Source organism: Mustela putorius, unplaced genomic scaffold (assembly GCF_011764305.1).
Source record: "Mustela putorius furo isolate JIRA1106 unplaced genomic scaffold, ASM1176430v1.1 tig00000151_pilon_pilon_pilon, whole genome shotgun sequence".
In the NCBI taxonomy this organism is placed as follows: Eukaryota; Metazoa; Chordata; class Mammalia; order Carnivora; family Mustelidae; genus Mustela; species Mustela putorius.
Genome location: NW_025421296.1, coordinates 14,670,141 through 14,693,530, shown reverse-complemented (window position 1 = coordinate 14,693,530; position 23,390 = coordinate 14,670,141). Strand labels below are relative to the sequence as shown.

The 23,390-nt window shown below is 37.7% G+C and overlaps 1 protein-coding gene across 6 annotated transcripts in view; it reads right to left on the bottom strand.

Moving 5' to 3' along the window:
- Positions 1-376: 376 nt before the first annotated feature.
- LOC101691044 (ST18 C2H2C-type zinc finger transcription factor) overlaps positions 377-23,390 on the bottom strand; it is a 297,811-nt gene continuing 274,797 nt past the window's right edge. For 5 of the 6 annotated variants that reach the window (XM_045075798.1, XM_004777517.3, XM_045075797.1 and 2 more), the window contains 8 exons: positions 22,641-22,709; positions 20,576-20,638; positions 20,392-20,472; positions 19,261-19,482; positions 13,725-13,813; positions 6,631-6,734; positions 5,345-5,488; positions 377-2,856 (listed from right to left, as the gene is read on the bottom strand). In XM_045075798.1, the coding sequence (XP_044931733.1) occupies positions 2,716-2,856; positions 5,345-5,488; positions 6,631-6,734; positions 13,725-13,813; positions 19,261-19,482; positions 20,392-20,472; positions 20,576-20,638; positions 22,641-22,709 (913 nt within the window). In that variant the 3' untranslated portion in view covers positions 377-2,715. The remainder of the gene's footprint in view (positions 2,857-5,344; positions 5,489-6,630; positions 6,735-13,724; positions 13,814-19,260; positions 19,483-20,391; positions 20,473-20,575; positions 20,639-22,640; positions 22,710-23,390) is intronic. The other variant, XM_013048450.2, reaches the window with a different exon arrangement.

Below are 23,390 nucleotides of genomic sequence, written 5' to 3'. Positions count from 1 at the left end.
TAATCATTATTTTTCTTTAATTTGTGTTTAGCTGGCTTGTATGAATACAGAGATATACTCAGTACCCAAAGCAATTGTGGAATTAGCAGATACAGGTGAATCACCTGTTAGTGCTAGCAAAGTTTTCCCTCACATCAAAGGTAGCCCCTGAATACTGAACCAAAGGCTGTGTCAACTTATCAGTTGGCAAAAACATCCTGTCCACTTGGGATAAAATAATGAGCCAGGCAGATTGGTTGGCGGAACTGAAATGCATCAGCACTACTTGACTCTGGGGCAGTCTACCTCAGCAGACCTCCGCCGGGACAGCGCTTTCCATGGAATGAATGGCAGTAATGGTCTCGATAGAGTAGCCCAAGAAAGAGCACAGCAAAACTCATTATCAATTTTTATTTCCTACCATACACCAAATGTACAGCACTGAACACAATTTTGTTGTTTTGATGTAAGAAATATTAATTGTTTGAAGAAACAGTATACAAACAAGCTACTTCAAATTAAAAAAAATGCATACATCATTGCCTTTTTGCTGTTTACAAAAGACCCAATTTACAGTATCTATCATTAACAGAGTTGAAAGGAAAAAAATCAGTGCACATTACAGAACACATCAAGTACAAAGGAGGCAAATAAATACAAACATACTTCACCAAACAGTCTGCTCAAACTATGCAAACACAAATAAATTAACCCGAAGTCATAGTAAATTATGGTAATAAATACATAGGTTGGTAAGAGATTTCTTTTAAATTAAATAAAATATATAACAAACTTGTTAAAATATTTAGCAAATTAAACCTTTGTCTTTGTAATAAGTGAACTTATTTGTATGCCTCTATCAAGTACTGTATAGCAAAATGTTTGCAAGTACATAACTTTAATAGAAAATTTTGTTTGGTGTCCCATTTATAATAGACAGCACATATGGTAGCTCTTTTTTTAAAAGTGATTTTTAAATTAACACCATTCTAACCTAAGAACAGACATCTCATTTTCACTAAACTAAGATTCAAGGGTTCAAATGAACCCCAAACAGAAGATAAGCCCCACTTAGTACATAACAATGACCACAGTGTCATGGAAGTGGAATTACTGTTGATATTACTTTTCATTTGTGCAGGTAACAGTAATAACAGTGGAATATATCAAGCCTGTGAGTGCCATCACATTCAATCTACATATCCATGAGGCTAATAAAAAATAAACACTTTTGTTAAAGCACAGAAAATTAAGCCCACACTAAGTTCAAGTGTCCATTTACACGGAGGCACATTGCACACGAGGTGTGTGTGCACACCAAAAAGGCAGTTTAGCTGGTTGTCTATACCTTTTTCTTAAAAAAAATAAATATAAAAAAACTTTTGAAACAATGTTTAACTACTTTACAATCCCTGAAATAGACATTGCCTTTACTATAGCAACTACTAAACTGATCCATCCAGAAATCCAAGATTTGGGGCTCAATTTCATGAGTGTGTGAGTGTATGTGAGTGTGTCTCTCTGTGGGTGTATGTCTGTGACTGTGAGTGTGTATACTTTGTAGTGCTTGTAGCTCTATGGAAAGATTTTTATCAAATTGAAAGGTCTCCTGTTGCCTAAGGAGGGTAAGACAATGCCACCAGTGTTTAAAGTATTTACTCGGATCAGAGTAATGTATTTTTCATGTGTTACTATATTTCCTGTTCCTTTCCAGTCCACCCAGTAAGATAAATGCTATTTCAGGGGATATGGTATCTACAAAATTTTCCATTTGGATGTGTTTGTATTTGCTAAGTACAAATCTACATCAATATTGTCACTTGTATATTGTACCAACATATGGCAGGAAAGCCTGGCTGGTCACATCAAGTCTTATTTCTCATCTTGGGATAAGAGTTGCCAACTATCTGATATGACTTGAAAAACAAACAGACAAATCTGCATCACTAAAAAAGCTTATGTTTCTTTAAAACATGTCAAATAAATAATTCATATTAACTAAAACCGTACAGCCAAGTCGAATACTTTGCTGATTGCTATATTTAATTATTGCTAACAAATTCTGAACAGGCTGTTTTCCAGTACACTGTGCTACTGTGAGTGCGCATTTCCCACTAGTGGGCGCCATTTATCTTCTTATTTCTTCCCGCACCTCACGGCAAGCTCCTTTACAAATACAAAAGCCAGTAAAAGGGAGGAAAAGAAATGTGCAATAAAAATCAAACCGGACCATAGTGCAGTCCTTAGACAAGGATTTCCTTCTTACTTTTTTTGTTTTCTCATTTAAACCCAGCAAGGTGTGTGATTTGAGAATAGCATTTCTATTTAAATTCTATTGGAAAATAAATTAATAAACACACTTGTAAAAATATGGCAGACTTCAAAATGCAGTTAAAAGATAAAAAACTCTTTGATTAGAAATAAATAAAATATAAAAATGTCACATTTATTTTACATATACTTTACAAAAAAAAATCCAAAAGAGTGCAATGAAGAAATAAAATTAAAACATATGAAAATAAATAAGATCTGATATTTGACTGCATCGCTTTTAATCCAAAGAGTCTATTATAGTTTTTCTTTCCTTTTTATGTCAGCTGGGGGGAAAAATTAGTGCAATGTTGCAATTGTAAATGCAGTACGGCAACCTATGTGCCTTAGCAGCACAGGAGTCCCTTCCAGATCCGTCTGTGTTACTGCTGTTTGTAATTTCTGTTGCCTGGCAGCGCTGTGGTCCTACACATGGATGCCCTTCACTGCCTGTTTGATACTTTCCAGCAGAGCTTTGCATTCCGGGGAATAGTCCCGTTCCAGATTGCTGTACATGTCTGTGAGTGTATTTACATATGCTTCAAAATTCTGCTCACTGATAGGCCCCTAAATGAAGACAAAACACATTGAACCAATCAGAGTCACTCAGGCTGGGACAAAAGGAGGACCTAGTAACACGAAGAGTATCAGTGACTCCAGGGGCTTAAAGGGAAGGGAAGAATCCATATGGCTGCTGGAGTTTGGGGAGATGGAGAGACACTGAGTATGTTGGGATTCAACTGTTCACTCTTTACTCCATTGATAGACTTGCTGTGATTGTTAATATTTTGCGGTCAATTTGGAGATGTGTCATATAGATACCTGGCTACTGAGCTGGACCCCTCAGAGCTGCACTGCTTCTTTGGGGAGGCTGCCTCAGCTTCAATTGCACATGTCCAGCATCACAGACCTCCTGTCTGCACAAGGGGAATGTCGGAGAGGCTATGGAGGAAGACTTGGCTTGAACCAGGTGGTTCCTTTGACAGCAGTGGGCTGGAATTAAAGGCACTTAAGATCTGAGCCAGTTGCTCACTAACCATCCTCACGCACCTTTTTGGCTATTTGGCTATTTTCCCCTTGTGGCATCATTGTAATATATCCTTCCATTTTTCTATCTCTGCTCAGGCAGCACATCAGATTCACCAAGACCTGCTTATCTCTTACTCTTTTTGTGTGTTTTAGTAGCTTGTTTGTCTAATGTGGTGCTTCAGAGAGTGGTCACTTGATCCATGCAAAATGCACGTGTGCCTGAAGGGAAGTGCGAGACACTAAGCGCATGCTTCTAACCATTTCTGGGTGCCTCCATTTTCCCACCTTTTGGAAAACATGTGAATGTGCTTTACTTGCTTCACAAAATGCTTGGAAGAAAGGATTTTTCAAAGGTCTAAATACTAGAGCAATAGAGGATGTTATCATTATTGCTGTTATTTAGAAGGTAGGCTGGGTAATTCTGAAGATTATCTTGCTGTGCTTAGCAAGATATTGATCTGAATTATGAGTATTGTCTAACCATGGTTTTCTGTTCCCTTGCAGTTTCTGCCCTTGCTGTGTCATGGGTTTTTTGGAGAGTTTGTAACTGGACCAGGACCCAGGCAGCAGAGTGGATAAAGTCCACACAGGAAAGCCTGGCTCATCTGGCTTTGGAGCCTGGATCAAATTACATGATCTCTGAACTTTGATTTCCTCAACTACAGAATGGGAAGGCCAAAGCTGAATGTTGGGTGTCTGTGTGAATATTTAGTGTAATCAGCCTTAAAAATCATCACTAGGCTGCCTTGCATATAGCTCTACAAGGTACAGTTTCTCTTGTATGGTAATGATTATCGCCCTCGACGGGCAAGGACGACAAGAAGCCCCAGTTCAGATGCATCTTCTCTCTCTTTATTTCCACAAGTCTACACACTTATATACGCTTACATGACCCATCAGCGAGCAGGGTACAGGAGGGAGCGAATCAGGCTGTGCACCTAAATGAACAACTTCGCTAGCAACCAATGCTGTTTATTTCCTCTTTGGGCGTTCCGCTTAGTCTCACGAGGCAATCCTAACCTGGCAACTAGCCAGGCGCCATCTTTTAATGGCAGAGGCCGCCCTGGCCAGGGGCCTGCCTCCGACAATGATTATTTTTATGGCATTTGTGAAGGAAAACATAGTAATAAATACAAATTTCAAGTATGAATTAGACAAATGTTCATAAATAATATTATAATAATATCTAAAATTTACCTTAATACTGGCCATAAGGTAATAATTTATTTTCCTTTGTTATCGATTTTTTTTAATTGTCAAGAGACACGTTTGGAATTGGGTAAGATGAGGGTTCCATGCTGCAAAATAGGGCAAACTGAGGGATTTATTGCTTTCAGGTAAACCAATCATATTTTTTCATGAAATTGCTGCTTCTTTATATATCTTTATATATAAATTCTATATATAAAATTTGCAGCTCTAAAGAACTTGCTCTAAGCATTAAGGAAATTAAAAGCCTTCAACAATGCAGCCTCTCTTCCAAATGTTTGTAATATTTATGAAAATGTGACAGGAACTAATTATCTATGAATTTTAAATAGTTGCCAAAACTCAAATATATGTTTAGATTTTGAAAATAAGATTTTGCTCACTTTTATTCCATATGAGAACATGAATATGTTCTTCCTACTTAACGCCAAATTAAAAACAATTTTTTTCTTTCTTTTTTTTTTTTTTTACGGTTCTTGAGCAAGAGTGGATGGCATGAATGGCTGTAATAAGTCTTCTAAGTTCTCTATTTAGAAATAAACTTCTTTGAGGGAGCTTTGGCCTCCAACCTTCGTATTACATTATAAAGCAAGTTTTGAATAAACCCTCACCTTTAAATGATTCCTGCAATTTCAAAAACCTTTGGCTTTCATGTAATTTAGTGTATGTGTCTGTCACGGTCCCCGTGAGGGAGGTGGTTGCCTGTCAGACGCGATAGAGCATGCGCACTACCTGTGTGGCTGCTGATGGGTGGCCCTCCTGGTGAGTGCGCAAGGGCGCTGCAACCGAGCAAGTCAAGGTCCTGCCTTGGACTTACCATCTGTGGAAGCTGAATGTCCGCAAGGCTTGAGATGAGAGCTTGACTCAGGCCCGCCAGCTCCTTCAGCAGGCTCTCGTTGTTCTGCTCTATGAGCTTGTTCTCCTCCTCTATTGTCTTTAGGTTGCTCTCCATAGATGTGATCTGAAAAGGAAGTAACTTGGGAATGTGAGCAGCTGGATTTGGAGGAGGGCAAGCGGTTTCTCTCTGAAGAAAGGCATCCGCTGAACCTGACTGCCAAGGAATGCATACTCCTCCACAACTTCTCATAAAACCGCAACCCCTCATATTGATTTAAGTTTTGGAATCACATTCCCAAGTTTACATCTTTAGCCCAGACTTCCTATGAGTTGCAAACTCCACATTTCCACATGCCTATGTGGTGACTATCTCAAGTTTAGTATGTTCAAGAGTGAGCCTTTGCTACTTCCCCCAAACCTGCTCCACACATAGTCCTCATTTTCCCAACTTGAACACTGCTCAGGCCTGAAAGCCCTCTTTTCCTCATAGTCCTTCACAATATTCAAGATGGAGACTGTCCTCACCTGCACTGATGGCCCCTGGGTCCAGCCCCTGGAGTGACTGTAACTGCTTTCTCATGGGTGGCCCTATGCTTGGCTTTGCCCCATGCAATCTCTTCTTGGTCTGTCTTCAACACAGCTACCAGTACAAGTCTCTTAAGATGTAAGTCTTAATATAGGTCAAATATGATTGGGTTAACCATTGGCTCAAAATAAAATATAAAAAAAAATTTCCATTTGGATAAATCTAGTCAGAGGATGGGGCAGATGTTACATAGAAGAATACAGAATTGAGAAATTGCTTGGATTTTTCTGTAAACAGTGTCTCCAGAAAAATCTCCAAAAAAACTGTTTCTAACAAATAACACATTCAGAGATGTTCTAGAAAATTCAAATGTGAAAAGTTGATCTGTTTATTTGAATTTTGAATAATATTAACTACTCTTACATCTTCTACTGACAGTTTTTCTAAAACACGATGTGCTCTGCAGGACTCTAGTTAAAGGATGATTGGCTTTATTTGCTTCTAAAGCCTTTAAGACACCCAAGGCAAAAACAGGAGTAGCTTTGCCTACAGATAATCAATGATGGCCCAGGATGATCTACCTAGCCATGCAATGGTGTCATCAAGACATGGTCAATGGAGTAAGATATCAGTTTATTTTTTGCACAACACTTAACAGTTTTATGTTTTCCCTCCGCTATTGATTGTGATCACTTTAAAGATAACTAATAGCTTTTCTGTTGTGTTATTGTTGTTTTTACCTGCGTCTGAAGTTTCATCATATCTGCTTCAATTTTAAGGTTGGATTCATTCAATTCCTTTATTTCTTCATCCAAATGCCTAATTTCTTCATCACTCTCTAAACCTACAAAAAGTCAGACTATCTGAGTTTAAACAGAAAATATTAGACAGTGACAATATGAGTAATTTTATGTTTAAATTTGTGTTTTGCTAAGTGAAAATTGGACTTTAATTTGAAATGTTGAATTTTTACCCAAATCTATATCCAAGATTCTAAAAAAGTGGGTTAAAGAGTTCTTTTGTAAGAAAAAGGAGTAGAAAAGTAATACCATTTAATGTAGCATTGTTATGTTCCAAGTATGTTGCTACACATGTCTGCAGATAATTTCTGATTTAAACTTCACTGCATGTTATGGGGCATGTTCCATTATACCTTTTTCACATGTGAAGACACTGAGTCTAGAGAGGCTAAATGCAGCCACACTCATCACGACAGAGGCTGCATAACCTGCCTGTGTCCAGAGTAACAGCAGAGCTAGGAATGAATTCCATAGCCCATGCATCCTCTTGTACACTGTGTTGTAAGAACAGTTACGACACGAATTATGCTGATTAGTTGTATATTTATTACCTGTGTGGAACCTTATGAATCATCACTGGAGGCAGAGCTGGGGTGTTGGCAGGGGGCTTAGAGTCCAGGGTCACAAAATTTGGGTTCCTTATGTAGAGCTGGATAAGGAGCAATGCAATCTAGGAGAAGGAACATGGGCTTTGGAATTCAATGCTGGCCCTGACTCTTGAACCTGACAACTTACTTAATTTCTTTGTGCCCCAGTTTCTTCTTCAATAAAATAAGCATAAAATCTATGTTATAAGAATTAGTGCAATAAATTATAAAGTGCTGAATGAATAGTAGGTTCTCAGTGAGTGGGAGTTATTTCTCATCACTATTTTATAGAAGGAATATGAATGCATTTTAAGTATTTTTTTTTAAGTTCAGAATGGAAGGTCATATTAAAAAGGACAGAAGCAGGACATGAGGTGAGTTAATCTGCATCAAAGAGATGATGACAATTAAGATGGATAAATGTAAACTTCTGCATTTATTTTATTTTATTTTATTTTAGATTTTATTTGACAGACAGAGATCACAAGTAGGCAGAGAGGCAGGCAGAGAGAGAGGAGGAAGCAGGCTCCCTGCTGAGCAGAGATCCCGATGTGGGGCTCGATCCCAGGACCCTGGGATCACGACCTGAGCGGAAGGCAGAGGCTTTAACCCACTGAGCCATCCAGGCGCCCCATAAACTTCTGCATTTAGATTTAATAAGATTGAATTCACGAGAGCAAGGATGAGAAAACTGACAACTTGTTGGAAAGAGTTCTAGACTCTTACACTGCCCTGGGGTTACTACTCTGGACAACAGTTCACTGTCCCCTGAAAGTAAACTTCACGTGCTCGTGACCCAGCAATTCCATCCCTAGGTACACACCTGAGACAAACGACTACAGGTGCACAAGAGGAGGCATGCATTAGATGAACACAACACATTCACAAAAGCCCAGCCTGGAAACACACTGCATGCCCGCCAAAACAACATGAATGACTCTTACCAATAACATGTTAAGAAAACTGTGAGCTCTATTTACATAAAGCTTGATAAAAACAGGTGGCTGCTTTGTGGGTCCTTACTGTTTTATTTTAAGTTACTAACCACCTAAATAAAAGTGGGCTATGCATACACCAATGAAGAGACTATACCACAAGATTGATCTAATATGGGGCTCTGAGATTCAATAAAGATGAAAAGCAAACCAACAACTAAGATCTGGGTATTTTAGTACCTAGACCAATTTGAATATGAGTCAACAGTGTGACACAGCTCCTAAGAGAACAATAAACAATCACCCAGGACCACACTAATGGTTTTATTCTGGATTTTATCCAGTATTTATTCTGGTTTTATTCAGGATTTATTCTGAACTGGCTGACTGTGTCTGGGGAATTTCACTGGTTTCTGAGCACCAAGTTTTACCAGTTGGTATCCAAGTACAGGATCTTTATTTCTCAGATGAGTAGGATTGAAATACTTGTTTTTCAGAACACCAGGGAGCGTAGATGATCCATTAAACAGGTATTTTGAGTGCTATCAGCACTTAAAATTTTTCTGGTTTGAGCAAATGAAAATTTCTATTGCTATATTTCTTTGCCAAATTGTTTTTCCTTTTTGTCTCTTCTCAATAAAATTCCACTTCAGAAGATAGCATTTTCTTACAAAGTATCTGGTGAGACAGACAATAAGCAAGGAAGCAACTGATAAAATATGAAGAACTATGAAGGAAACAAGCAGGGTGCTGAGGAAGCCCCTTTTAATCTGAGAGTTTACTGATAGAGTAAAAAACAGGCACATGAAAAGCTTGGGATTGGGTTGGGATGAGCACCCCAGGGGAGGGACTAGAAAGCACAGGGGCCTGGGGAGGGAAGGGAATGGATATTTTGCTTCCGGGACTATAAGAAGTCCCTCATGAGTGAAGAAACAGGTCATGGGAGACCTCACAAAGAGCTTGGGTTTATTCCCTAGACAATGGGAGCCAGTGAAGAATTTTAAGCAGGGGAGTTGATGGGATCTGGTTGGCTTTGTGAAGGCATAACTCAGATCTGAGTAGAGAATGGGGTGACAGGGAGAGAGAACAGAAACCAGAAGACCAGCTAGGAGATTATCACTGGGATCCTGGCTCATCTGATGGTTCTTTGTCCCATGGAAGTAGTAGTAAGTGTAATAGAAGTGGACTCAACATAAAACTTGTAGGTGGGATTCGCAGCACTTGTGATGAATGGGAGGAAGGAGATAAGAGAACGGAAGAATCAAGGAAGACTATCTGTTTCTGCTTGAGCAGCTGGGCAACTGGTGGCATTCCAGGGATGAGGGAGCCTAGGGGAGCAGAAGCTTCCAGCAGGAAAATCAAGAGTTTAATTTTGGCTGTGAAGTCACAGATATTTGTGAGAAGACTCTGTGAGCCCAGATTCTTTGTACTGAGCTCTAGTTAGGATTATATTCCCCTGGCATCCAATGCAGCGAGGACGCTCAAGCCTCTTGACGAAGATGGGGCCATTTGAAAGATGCCTAAGAACAAAAGCCTATGGGGAAGGTATGATCATGAGATGAGACCTCAGAAAAGGAACATTGTGATGGGATCCAACACATAATAGACACTCCATAAATTCTCAGGCAATTAATGGATAAATGAACTAATGTTTTCGTAATGATTTCTGGAATTTGGGAGGATTTGTTTTTTTTAAATTTTGAGAGGAAGGTAGGTATTTTAGCCAATCTCTTTGTCATTTTTTCCATGGATACATTACCTTATCTATTTCTATCGATTATTTATCTGTCAACCTCCTCTCCATACACAGTCTTTAAGAGGCTCTGCTCCTGAGAGGAACTGAGAGGATGCTGCAGATTTTGAATTTCACTCTGCACTTGCAAATAGGAACTCATTGGATTCTTTAAGGATCCCGAGAGGCAGAGATACTTCTTACCTCATTTTATGGGTGGGAAAACAAGGCATGAAGAGGTTAAATAGTAAGCAGTAGAGCTAGGATTCAAAATGCAAGCTCTCTGGTTCCAGAATATGTTCTCTTAACCATTTTAATGCTACCTTTACTCATGGATATTTAATCTGCTTTGAAATTTTCAGTTAAATATTTGCGCTGATGTTCCTTGATGGATATGCATACAACAGAATAGAGAGTAGAAGTAGAGGGCTGGGTTAGACTAGCCATATATTGTTGACCACGGAAACCATATAAACTTTCCGCTAAATATTTTAGTGGAACTATTTCAGTGTTTCCTTATAGAAAAGCCTGTTTAAAAGCAAAAGAATACGCTTTCTTTACTTGGTACAAATCTATGCCTAATATACATAATTAAGGATTACATAACTTATAATAATACTTTATATTCTGTATAAATGAATAAGGGATGTAAACACTTGTATATAGCAGATATGCTCAATTTATAAGGGGCTTTAAGTTGTTAGATAAAGTTTTATCCAGAGAAGAATAATGTATCACAATATATAAGGCATGGTTATTTGCCACATGCTAAATATAAGAACACATTCATAGGTCAACCATTATAACTTTTATTTGTCTCAGAACAGAAAGGCAAGGGTTTATTCATGTACAGATGTTCTAATTTTATTATCAAGGACCAGTAATGGTCTTTAAAAAATTAGCACGGCAATTTAATTATAGCAAGGAGAACTAAAGATCAATTCTTCTAAAATAAACATAAATATTTTTGGTGTTGACGTTCCATGTTTTAATTGGTTTGTAGGTAAAATTCTCCTAACATGTTAGGTAATCTGAACAACTGCCTGAATGATTTGTATCTATTTTAATTTAATATAGAACAACAAAAAGTTTAAAGTCATATACACTTTGTACATTATTGCAACTTGATTTCTTTTCAGGAGTTGGGGAATGTTGGGTTACGCCTGTTTTATAAGTCATCTAGGGAAGCATGGCTGTGTCCAAGCTTTAAGGTAGGGGAGTATGGAGAAGGGCTCAAATAACTTTAGGTCCTCCCTGACCCTCCACTGACCACTGACTTGAACTCAGGTGGATTTTTCTTCACACACAAGTCATTGTGGGTTCTCAGGCTTCAGAAAAGCATCAGCCCCTAGCTTTTTAGATTATGAAAATGTGTAAATTTTCCAGTTTCCTGGCCCATTTAGAATAAATGCACGTCAGACACTTGTCAATGTGTTCCAGCCATCTTTCTGCTGCTTCACATCCTTTGGAAGTTCCGCTGAAGACGCTCAATTTAAAAAGCACCCTTCAGGGCACGTGCACCCGAATGTTTATAGCAGCAATGTCCACAATAGCCAAACTATGGAAAGAACCTAGATGTCCATTAACAGATGAATGGATAAAGAAGATGTGGTATAAATATACACAATGGAATACTATGCAGCCATCAAAAGAAATGATATCTTGTCATTTGCGACGACGTGGATGGAACTATAGGGTATAATGCTTAGCGAAACAAGTCAATCAGAGAGAGATAATTATCATATGATCTCCCTGATATGAGGGAGTTGAGAGGCAATGTGGGGGGTTTGGGGAGTAGGAAAGGAATAAATGAAACAAGATGGGATCAGGAGGGAGACAAACCATAAGAGACTCTTAATCTCACAAAACAAACTGAGGGTCACTGTGGGGAGGTGGGTAGGGAGAGGGTGGTTGGGTTATGGACATTGGGAAAGGTATGTGCTATAGTGAGTGCTGTGAAGTGTGTAAACCTGGCGATGCACAGACCTGCATCCCCGGGGCTAATAATACATTATATGTTAATTAAAAATTTAAAGAGTAATAAAAAAAATAAAAAGCACCCTTCAAAGAAGGTACGTGCAGTCCATCTGCTCTGAGGTTACTATAACCATCTACTAGGGGGTTTGAACAGCCCAGTGGAGCTGTGTGTACCTGGCCCACATCTCACTGGCACTCTGCAAAGCTTTACTATAATTTGTTGCAATGCCAATAGCTTACTGTCTTGTTCTTATCTTCATTAGGAAGAGCCTGTGATTTCTATTATATTTACTGTTAAAGGTATTGCTGGTGTTCTTATAATGAAGGCTCATAGGAAATACTTTCATGCACTCACTTCCAGAGAAAGTTTTGCTTTGAATTTACTTGCTGACTGTGTGATTCTTATAGTGATTATACTCTCCTTTCGCTTTGGGGTTTAAAGAGCTGAAAGTCAAATCTGAGATCCCTTTTTAACCACTGCAAAAAGGCTTGCTTCACACATTCCGGTTATTATCCTCAGGCTTGTCCCACTTTGCTTTCTTATCTTTGATCTCCTTTTGTCTCATTTTTTTGAATTAACTTCTAACTAGCTCTTTCTTAATGTAGCATTGCACTCCCCATCATTTAACTATTGCTTGAAAGGAGGTGACATATAAATTAAAAAAATGTATATGTATACACACACACACACACACACACACACACACAAAATTGTGCCAGTTTCATAGAAAATGTGCTAAGAGGCAGTTGAGAAGTGGGGGATTTCCGAGGAACAATGAAAAACATCTGGAGAAATCACTTTTACTGAGCATCTAAGTGTTGGAAAGAATGTCCAGCATAATCTCTAACCTCCAGTTCTTTTATTCCTCCTCCACAGGCAAATTGACCCCCTTCACCTCTTAGTGGCGGCTCCAAGAGGGAGAGCAGGTCCCCAAGAGGCCACTTTAGATAATGCATCTGACAGCAGATGAAAACCTCAGAAGGGAAATTGTATGAGGTTCAAAAGTGCTTCTCTCCTTCAGATACTGCATATCTTCTTTGTAAAAAATCATAGCAAATTAGAAAGATTGGGAAATGCTTTCAAAGAAGTAAGGTAAAAACAGTTACTCCAATCCAGTTATGTGCCAAAGACATCATCAAATCAATCTCCCAAAACAAAACAATGCTTTGCCATTGTTTCTAGATGCTTTAGAATGATGATCTAAGGAAACAACACATGCCTGAGATGACATTGATGAGAACTCTTAGGAAAAGCACTCAAGAATCAAAGAAAAATGGGAGGATCCAAAGATAGAGCTCAGAAACTGCATTACTAACTTCTATAAAGCATTGACACTAGGGAAATATAGATATAAATTTAAATCATCCAGATTCATCATAAATATTTGAAGATGCAATAAACCTTAAGGATTCAAAGACAGATGCCAAAAACTGTATTTCTTGAAATATGATAGAAGGCTTACAGCAGGAACACACACACACACACACACACACACACACACTCATGCAAAGGTGTGATTTTGAGGACTGAAGGACAAAAGTTCAGCTGGTGTGTCTTAGTCCTTCCAATGGTAATGCTTGAGTTTTTGTGTTAGAGATACTTAATGAAAAAGGAAAGAGAAAAACTCAAGAAGTTGTTTTTTAGATGAAGTTATAGTTTTAGTTGAGATTCAAGGAAAACATCCTTCTTGTATATTAAAATTACACTTTCCATATAGAGAATAATTTGGCAGGCAAACAACTTTGGAGAGCTACAGCTGAGGCCTTGGTGGGGATGGCAGCTTTCTAGCCTTGTGCTCTTACCGCCAGTTGCTTTGAGCTTGATGGTCATTAGTTCTTCTGAGACCTTGCCCTTTTTGATGGCTTGTGCATTTAGAGGACATCCAGATAAGCTGTGAGAATAGAAATAGTACCAGTGTGTGAAATACATATTACCCCCCCTTTTTTTTAAACACATGTCACTACATCAAAAACTAATGACATACTGTATGGTGACTAACATAACATAATAAAAAAACACATATTACTTCTTACAAAAATTAAAATTTTGTATTCATCACTTACTAAGTCTTTGACTACTAATTACATTATAATCTGCAGTCTCTTTGTAGAAATAACACATCATATCTATGAACACAAAAGCAAAGGCCCTCAGATAATATAATTATGTTTTGGTTTTGCTCTTTAAATCAAAATTCAAATAACTATTACTGATATTATCATTTAATTAATTGTGTTAAAATGTTACTATTCTGCATTCATACAAGTGCCTTTTTTAAGGAATGGTTACTTTATTTTCTGTAAATGTAAAATAGTACATATGTATTACAAATAAGAATTGTTCCAAATGAGTCAATATTCCATGAATAATTAAGCAGGATCTAGTTCTTCCTGTCTTTTATGTACTACAGTCTGATCTTTACAGAATGACTCAAATTAAACCCAAAATAATAAAAATAAACTGGTGTATCACATGCCGTTTGGACAGGAGAACATTTCTACTTTATACTCTTAATTTTTTAAACATTACTTTTCATTAAAAAAAAATGCCTATGCTGAAAGGAGAATGAAAGGAACCACTAGAAATATATTCAAATGCACTGCCTGCAGGCGGTGTATTGTCCTGCAGTGGGGTTTACATCTTTTCCTTAATTGCTGTATTCTTCAGCTGTGCTTCCTTTCTTTAATGTCATCTGTCTTATTTAAATTGCACCAAAATGATAATGAAACATTGAACAAAATTTGTTTGCTGTAGTAGATGATCAGATGATTTTGTTGTTTTAAGTAACCATTCATTCTTTTGCAATTTTGTTGTATTTTTGGAGATGCAATTATTAAATAATGTTAAAAATGGTCACAATCAGCCACTAAGAATATTTTTTTCCTACAGATATTTGGTTGCAATTCATGTACAAAAAAATCATTTTCAATTCAAGCATTACAACACTTGGCAAAGTGAAAAGAAATATTTCTAAAGCATGGCCCTTAATAAATGTTTGCTACATGAAAGTGTGTTTTTTTTCAAGATTTATTTATTTATTTCAGTGGGGAGAGGGACAGAGGGAGAGGAAGAGAGAGTATCCTAACCTGACTCCCCTCTGAGCATAGAGCCAGATTTGGGGCCTGATCTCATGACCCTGAAGATCATGACCTGACCTGAACCAAGAGTTGGTCCCTTAACCAACTGTGTTACCCAAGCGCTCTATGAATGTATTTTAAAGTACATTAAAAGTTATTCTATATGAAGATTATATGAAATCCAAAAATAATAGATATGTAATACTACATAGAAAAAGAAAGATATGTGGTTTGCCAAAACTTGATAAATTATGAAATATTTAACACAGGAGAAGAAAATAATGAAAAAACACAAACAGAACAATAAACCAGATTTTCCCATTTTGTAAGATTCTCACCATACAATGTGGCCTATATAAGCTTCGTTATATTTTTTCTTTTTCTGAAAAGTTTTTATAAGTCTGCCTTATTTTATGTCATGTATTGTGTTCTCAGAAAATGGTCATGAACAGGATTAATATTTAGTTGGTAGGGTGGATTTTAAAAGTGACCTGTAGTGGGGTGCCTAGGTGACTCAGTTGGTTAAGTATCCATCTTTTGATTTCAGTTCAGGTCATGATCTCAGGGCTGTGGGATCAAGCCCTGCATGGGCTCTGCGCTCAGTGGGGAACTTGCTTGGGATTCTCTCTCTCCCTCTCCGACTTCCTCGCCTCCCCACCCCTCCCTCTTCCCTCAAACTCGCTTTCTCTCAAATAAAGCAAAAAAATCTTTTAAAAGAAAGTGACCTGTAGTAAGTCCATTTTTCATGTAATGGTAATGGCTACTAATAGCTTAGGAGAACATCCCTGACTCTGTCCTCTAAGCAATCAGTTTTGTTCCAACAATAAGACAATAAATGTCCAGTTCTAACACAGTGGTGAGGAGAGTTAATGAAGTGTCCACAGCTGTGTGACTTAGAACCTAAGGGTATAGTTAAGTTATGAAAGTGAGGGTATGGTTTCACAATGTCACTTGATAGTTTGTATCTTCCAATGCAGTTACATCTTCCAGGGTATAAAACAAATCTTCAATTAAAAAAAATGGGATAAAAAATGATAAAATGTCATTTTTCCTTTTGAGGATGACCACATCCTCCATGGGGATTCAAACTATTGCTTAAGAAAAGATAGAGGTTGACTGGGGTGTCTCTGTCAAGATTTGGGCTCTGAATTGCAAAGGCAGGAAAAAATGTCTTTTATGGTTTTGACCGATTTGCAACTTAATCACATATCATGGCAATTTTAAACCATATCTTCATCTGCCTTGTTAAAGTGATATTTCTGATGATACAGTTTACATGGACATCACTGTTTACATTAAAAAAAACTCAAAAAACCCTAAAAAATGACACTTATGGTACAGGACTAAATGAGGTCTAATTATCATAAATGTTCTAGTCTGAAGTTACAAACATCCATCTTGTGTATGTGTGTATGTTTGTGTGTTTGAGTGTGTGTGTGTCTATGTGTCTTTATACAAAAGCATTTGTTTTCCAAGATTGCCAGTTTTTCAAAATAGAAGTATGCCATGCAAGACTCAAAGCATGGTTTTAAAATAGTCTGTAGATATGCTGATGTAAATGCATGGATCACATTGTTCTCAACCATACTGTAAGGTGAGTTTTGTAATTATTCCTGTTTTGGTGCATGTTAGAGTGAGAAAAATCACGAAATTCACCTTAGAGAGAATGTCTGGGGAAAGACTGTGAGGCTGCCCACAAAAAGATCCCCTGAACACCAAGGATGGAGATGATACAGTGCTCACAACAGGGGCTCTGCTGTACTAACGCTGTGTGCAAGGGCAATCCCTGAACTGCCCTGTGCTTGTCCTCTTCTGTCAATGGAGAATAATTGTACTACCTCTGTAGCTCACAGGGTTTTGTGAAGGATTAAAGGAATAAACCACCTAAGGTACTTAGAACAGTGCTCTCTACTGGAACAGAGCGTGCCCTGAATAGAGGTTCTCCGTTGTCAGGGATGGGAAAGATTGCCAAACAACCTTGTGGATTTGAGGGGCAAAATACGGAATATAGAAAAGTGTCTCATAGGTTAAATCATGCTATTTCAGCATGAGTCATTCCTACTTTAATGAATTATTAATGAATTATTGCATATATATACACATATATTAATATAATTTTTATGAAAGGGAAAGGAAATTGTCTGGGTCAGACACCATGTTGTGCCAGGCTATAAGTATAAGCTAGGCACTTTATTACATTATTTCATGACATTCTACATATAGTAAAGAGAAGCATTCCACCTTAAAGAGAATACCCAAAGTGAATTCAGTCTCTTAAATCTTCCAAGTAGCAAGAGAACTCTCTAGTGAAGAAGAGTGAAGTCTGAATTATTCACTTGTTTTTATACATAATTATTTCCTTTCTCCTAGAAAATAATATCTTGGCATTAATGTTGAAGCCTAATTTTGAACTCATAATTTTCTTTCTCTTACTACGAAATAGGTAATATGTACCTAGATACATAGTGTGTATTTACAGTTTAAAGAATACTCTCAAAGTGAATACCTTTTACCTTCAAACCTGAAGATGTTTGAAGCTCCCCATGCCTTCAAAAATTGCCTCTCCTGCCCCCAGATATAACCATTGCCTTGAATTGTAGGTTGATGATACCCTAGCTTTTTAAATGCAATATTGTTACCTGTTTTTTACTTTCTGGAAACAGAAGCATGCCACACATATTCTTCAACAATTATTTTTCTGCTCAGCATTGTGTTCTATAATCCACTTAGAACACAACTTCATTGTCACCACCATGTGGCAGCACCCCCCCCACCCCCCGGGACACATCCTGACTTTGTGGGTACGTGGGTTGTTTCCAGTTTGGACTTCACAGAGCAATGCTACCACAGACATTCTCAAACATGTCTCTGGGGTCCATTTTGCATGAGACTCTCTGAGGCATCAGCCTAACACCTCAGTATCTGGGTTACAAGGTATGTCCATTTGCCCTTTTTCAGCTGGACTCCTTCAAGTCACTTTGCTTCCTGAAATGGCTCTACCAGTTACTCTTCCACTGCTAGTGGGAGCCCCTGTTGCTCCCTATCTTCACCAAGCCTTAGTGTCATCATTAAAACTTCATGATTTTTAAAGATAATCCTGTTGTTGCTGACTGAGGGATGTGCCCGTCATAGTATAGCGTTAACATTTCATGATCAGTGTTAACATGGATATTACTGAGTCCACGATAAGAAAGTCAAGCTACTGTGCAGTTAATATGCCATTAGGCACACTTGATTTGTGACTGTCGCTCGCTCCCAAATATGAAATGAGGATTCAAACTCAGAATAACACAATGTGGGCTATGTGAACATGGCCATGCATTTGAAAATAAAAAAATAAACCACTTAAACATGTAGGTTTTCTCGGTAAGCAGATATGGCTGTATATCCACTTAAAACAGCAATTCCTGGAAGGGTTAATTTTCTGATACCGTTGATATGTATCTTTAAAACCAAATAAAATATAGAATGCCCCAGCTTTTCTCAGTTTGCAGACTGCTCACACGCAAAGCATCAAGGCTCACTAAAGCTTCACTGGGTTTTTAAATCCACATCACACGCAGGGAACAGTAGACTAGAAGGATCCTCTTTGATTGGAGAAGTGGATACTGAATCTGCTAGCGCCTTTTCTTTAGGTAGAATGTGAACCAAAAAGCTGGACTAAGATCAGTGTTCCTGAGAAAGGGCTCCATTGAAATCCACGACACTCAGTGACAAAGGAATTAAGTCATTGTGAAACTATAAAGGGTTTTCTAAATCTCTCTCATCCTGTCGTATACTTAGTAGTCACTGTGTCATTCTCTTTCTGGCTGCTGGGGATGAGTCACATCTCCCCAGCAGCAAAATAACTACAATTTGGCCTGAAATTGAACCAGTTCACAAGAGGGAGGGACATAAATATGTAAAGAGAAAGTTTACAATTACACTACATAATAGAGTAAATATCACCACTTGAAATTGAAGTGAACCATTAAAAGACTAAACCATTAAAAAATAGCAGCATAAGCAAATTTGAGAACACAAAAGACAAATGCAGTTTCTACAGCACTTAACAACTGTGTAGTAAGTTTTCAGAAACAGAGGATATTACATTTTTCATTCTTCAAAGGAGAATGTCTGGCAAGTCTTGCTGCACCATCTAAAGTGCTATGATTAATGAACTCAAGGAGGGATTTTTCCCTCAACCCAAAGCCATTGAGGTGAACACAACCACAACCACAACCACAACACAACACAACAAAAGGCAGAAAACAAATGTTACCTTCTGTGGGTGACAAAAACATTATTTACATGGCCCAGCCCATTGCAGCCTGGCAAGGGACAGTGTGGTAGCTCTTGTTTGTTCAGTTTCCAGGAGAGGGGGCCCCCACTGAGAGGATTCTCCTTCTGTCTCTTGGCAGCCAGGGGACAGCCAGAAGCTGTGCGGTGGGACGTGTATTTACCTGATATGTGACCTTGTCCGTCACACCCTATCACAGGACATCTAGAGAGACACAGAAGAGTCATTGCCAGCTGGGAGACACTAGATAACGCACACAAAGCGATGTAAGTAGGTAAATAAGAAGACAGTGGCAATTCCATATAGTACAGATGGCAAGTGGTGGAATTATAAGAGTCTTTAAAAATGCCAGCAAAACAGCACTGTATTACCGGAAATAGTGATCCACAGGGCTGAGCTAAGCAAGGTTTACGCATTATCTCCCATGATCCTCACTGCAAACCCACTGAACATAGTGTTACTGTCCCATTTTCCGGGTAGAGAAAATGAGGCTGATAGAACTTAATTAAGTTGCCACCCAGTTTACAAGAAGTGGAGTCAGGTTCACACCCACACTTTTTAGCTCTAGAGTCAACCACGTAAGCTCTGCCGTGCTGCCTCCAACCAAAGACCATGCGTATAAGATGTTCACCGCTTTGCCCTACACTACGCAGCGCATTGCCCATAGCGCTGGAATGTTGGCTTTTAAATGTCTCAATAATGCATTGAGAAATGTTGCAGAGCAAGAAATTTAAGATAAAATTTCACCTTAACCAAAATTAAAGCTTTTGGGGGAAATGTTGCCATATTTGTCATGCTTGTACTTCCACCATGCTTTTTTTCTTTAAAGCAACTGGAAAAAGTATAGACTTAGTTTTGTTGTTATTGTTGGGTTTTGTTGTTGTTGTTTGTTTGCTTGTTTCGGCATTATCAAAGAACTTTGTACACATAGCTAGGGATAAGATAATTTGCTCAAGCTTTTAAACACTGATGGCTTCTTCAAGGGTCCTTGGGTTTAACTGGGTGCCTCCACCCCTCAACCTCAATCAATGCTTAGTTGCCTCCCAACCAACATCCCGCCCATTTGACCAACAAACTACATCTGGCCACACCTCAACTGACAATCACACTCACTTGAGTTCAGGGTCTTCTTTTTCTTCCTTTGTAGGCGTCATTTTGACACTACCTTTCCTGGCTCGAGGGCAGCCGGACAAACTAAATATGCAGACAACAAAGAACAAAACCAAACCAGGTGATTTCACTGGCCGCTGCTGTCAACATTATGACTGCCCTCCTTCAGAAACAAAACTGATCTCACCTTCTGTGCGAAGCATAGTTTCCAGTCACGTGCCCTGAACCATCACAACCCGGAGTCGGACACCTGGAAAACGCAGGAACAGAGCGCAAGAACCGCATGGTTGTAGTGGAGGCAGAGAGATCATGACACATTCAAACAGAACTAAACACAATGAGTTGCTTTGCGTTGGACTCTTTTTCCTTATATACAATGAATTTTTAGCTAAGAAAACATTTTTAAAGAAAATATTAAGATATGTATCTCCTGGATGATGCTTCTTTTTTTCTTCTTTTTAAACTTCATTTTGGAAGGAACCTGAAATTTGGCCCACAACTTACTGCCAGGCTTCTGTCTAAATCATGCAAAGTTTTTCTTTTTTGATTAACAAAAAAGTTTTCCAAGTTGTTTCTGTGCAAAATTTATTTTGTTTGATTTAATCCACTGCTGCAATAATCCATTAAATTCAGATGAACAGGAGTGGTATATACGAGCTCCAGAGACTTGGCACATTAATATAATTGCCAAAGAACCTAAGTTGTTTGCACCTGGTCTGTTCTGCCTCATGGCCCAACTTAAATGGCCTTTTGGAAAATCCACCCATAGTTATTATCAACAATCAACCACTAAATTTGGAATGAAAAGGGGAAAAGAGGAAGGGGAATCCAATTTCACTTGGAATGCTGAGTAGGAGCAGCTTCAAAATATACTTGAAAGTAAAAACTGAATAACCAAACAAGAAGTCAATAAATGTCTTTTTTTAAATAGAAAAAAACCTAAAGATGTTACTTATCAGATGGCTGCCCAAAACACGTAAATACTGAATATTGTTGTAGAACTCAGTCTACATGTTTTCAATATTTTTTTCTAGAAATAATATTTAGAGAAACTATTTAAGAGAACCAATAGCTATTATTAAGGTACAGAAATGTACAAGTTTAGAACAACTGAGTAAGATTGAATAATAAATACTGAGTAAGATAAGTAAGTTCAATTGAGTATGACTGTCTGGCACTCCTCTCTTTTCAATCCGTCAATCATGTCTCAACCTAACATTTTTACATTTCAGTCTAGAAAAACGGCAATCTATAGCATGATTTCCAGAATCTATACCGACACAATCAACTGTTCTTTACATATTGAATATGAGGAAAGTGTATTTCATAGTTCCCTCTAGTATTTCTGGTACTAATATTCCCAAGTTTTAGATCTGCTTAATATTACAGTCACATCTTCTTTCATAAATTTGTTGTTTGTAATTTCAAACAAGAATTTTAAACAAGTTAGAAAAAGGGAATATTAACAAAATATTAAGAAAATAAAATATCTGAAATTTTACTTGTGATTTAGACACCAAATATTGTTTCTACTACTTATACAAATATTGCATTATCATTAGATGTAGTAAAACTCACTTTTTTAAAGATGTTATTATTACAAATGAGTTTCATTAATTTTGTTTAATGTTATTGGTTACCTTTTCTAAATGGGTGCCCTATTTTAAAGGGTGTAAGGTAGACTATAACTTCTTATTATTCTATATGTAATATAATAAGATGTGAAGAAAAAATAAATGAAAAATTTGGAATAAAAGAAGAGAAGAATAGGAAAAATAAAATCAGTAAGTAGAAGTTAATATATACACATGTGGTTTTGAGATCCTAGGTTGAAATGAGCCAAAATTGTGTCTAGGTCCCAGAATTGAAAGACATACGATTCAAAATTCCTATAAGGTAAAATATTACGCAGTTTACTTGGGATTAGAGGATGAAAGTGCTTTGCCACACTTTCATAGGTCTGATTTAGTGTACAAATTCTGAAATCAGCAGAAAAAAGTATTATGTTTAACTATTCTATTGTTATTATAAAAAATACTATAAAAGAAAAAAGATCCGCAAAGCAAGAAAATGAACTAAATAAAATTACGATGAGTTGTTTTTAGTCATTTGGACTTTGTGGTGAAAGAATGCATTGGTTATAATTGATGCTGTCATGACTTAACTACTTGTTAGTGAAAACCCACACCGGGCTTGAATGAGGGGAGTCCTAACACAGTGATGAACTAGGAGGTCATGATTCCGATACTTACTTAAGCTCCTGAGAGTTAGCAGCCATGAGGGATTTAAGAGTCTTATCTGCTAAAGGACATCCAGAAACACTAAAAAGGGATGAGAAAAAACAAAAACAAAACAGACAACACTGACATATACATATCCGACTCAAATGGCATCTTGAGTTTGTGAACATATGCTAAATTTACTGGTGACTGGGGATTGGGAAAAATATAACTAGGTTTGAATCTGGCTTGTCTACTCTAACCAGTCTGGGCTTATAGACACCTCAACTATTTCTCATAGACTCAGGTTTTCTATTTTATCAAATGAAGGGCTTTAACCCAATGAGACTCCCCAACTCTAGAATTCTGTAATGCAATAATTACTGATTCGGAGTTCACTTCCATTGCACACTAAGGGGTGCTGGCTTAAAGGTCTAAACCGGTGCCCAAAGGGAAGGCAAATAACATCAATGAAGAAGGTAAGTGGAAAGATTAAATGCAGCTTTTTTTGCACTGTTTGTGACCTGGTATTTGCCCAGGGCTGAGTCTGCCACATCATTCCACAAGGTGAATGGTCAACCCAAGTCACCTTGGTTTCACTTGGGTCCTAAAACTAGACAGAGCTAAAGTCCTGACATAAACTCTAGCTTTTGGTTTATAATCTACACAATGAAATCAGAAAACTATCTTTGACCAAAAATCATGATTTCTATACCATATAAATAAAAAGCCAGAAGATTTAACTTAGCTTTACTTCTGGGGAAAAAAACAAAAAACAAAACA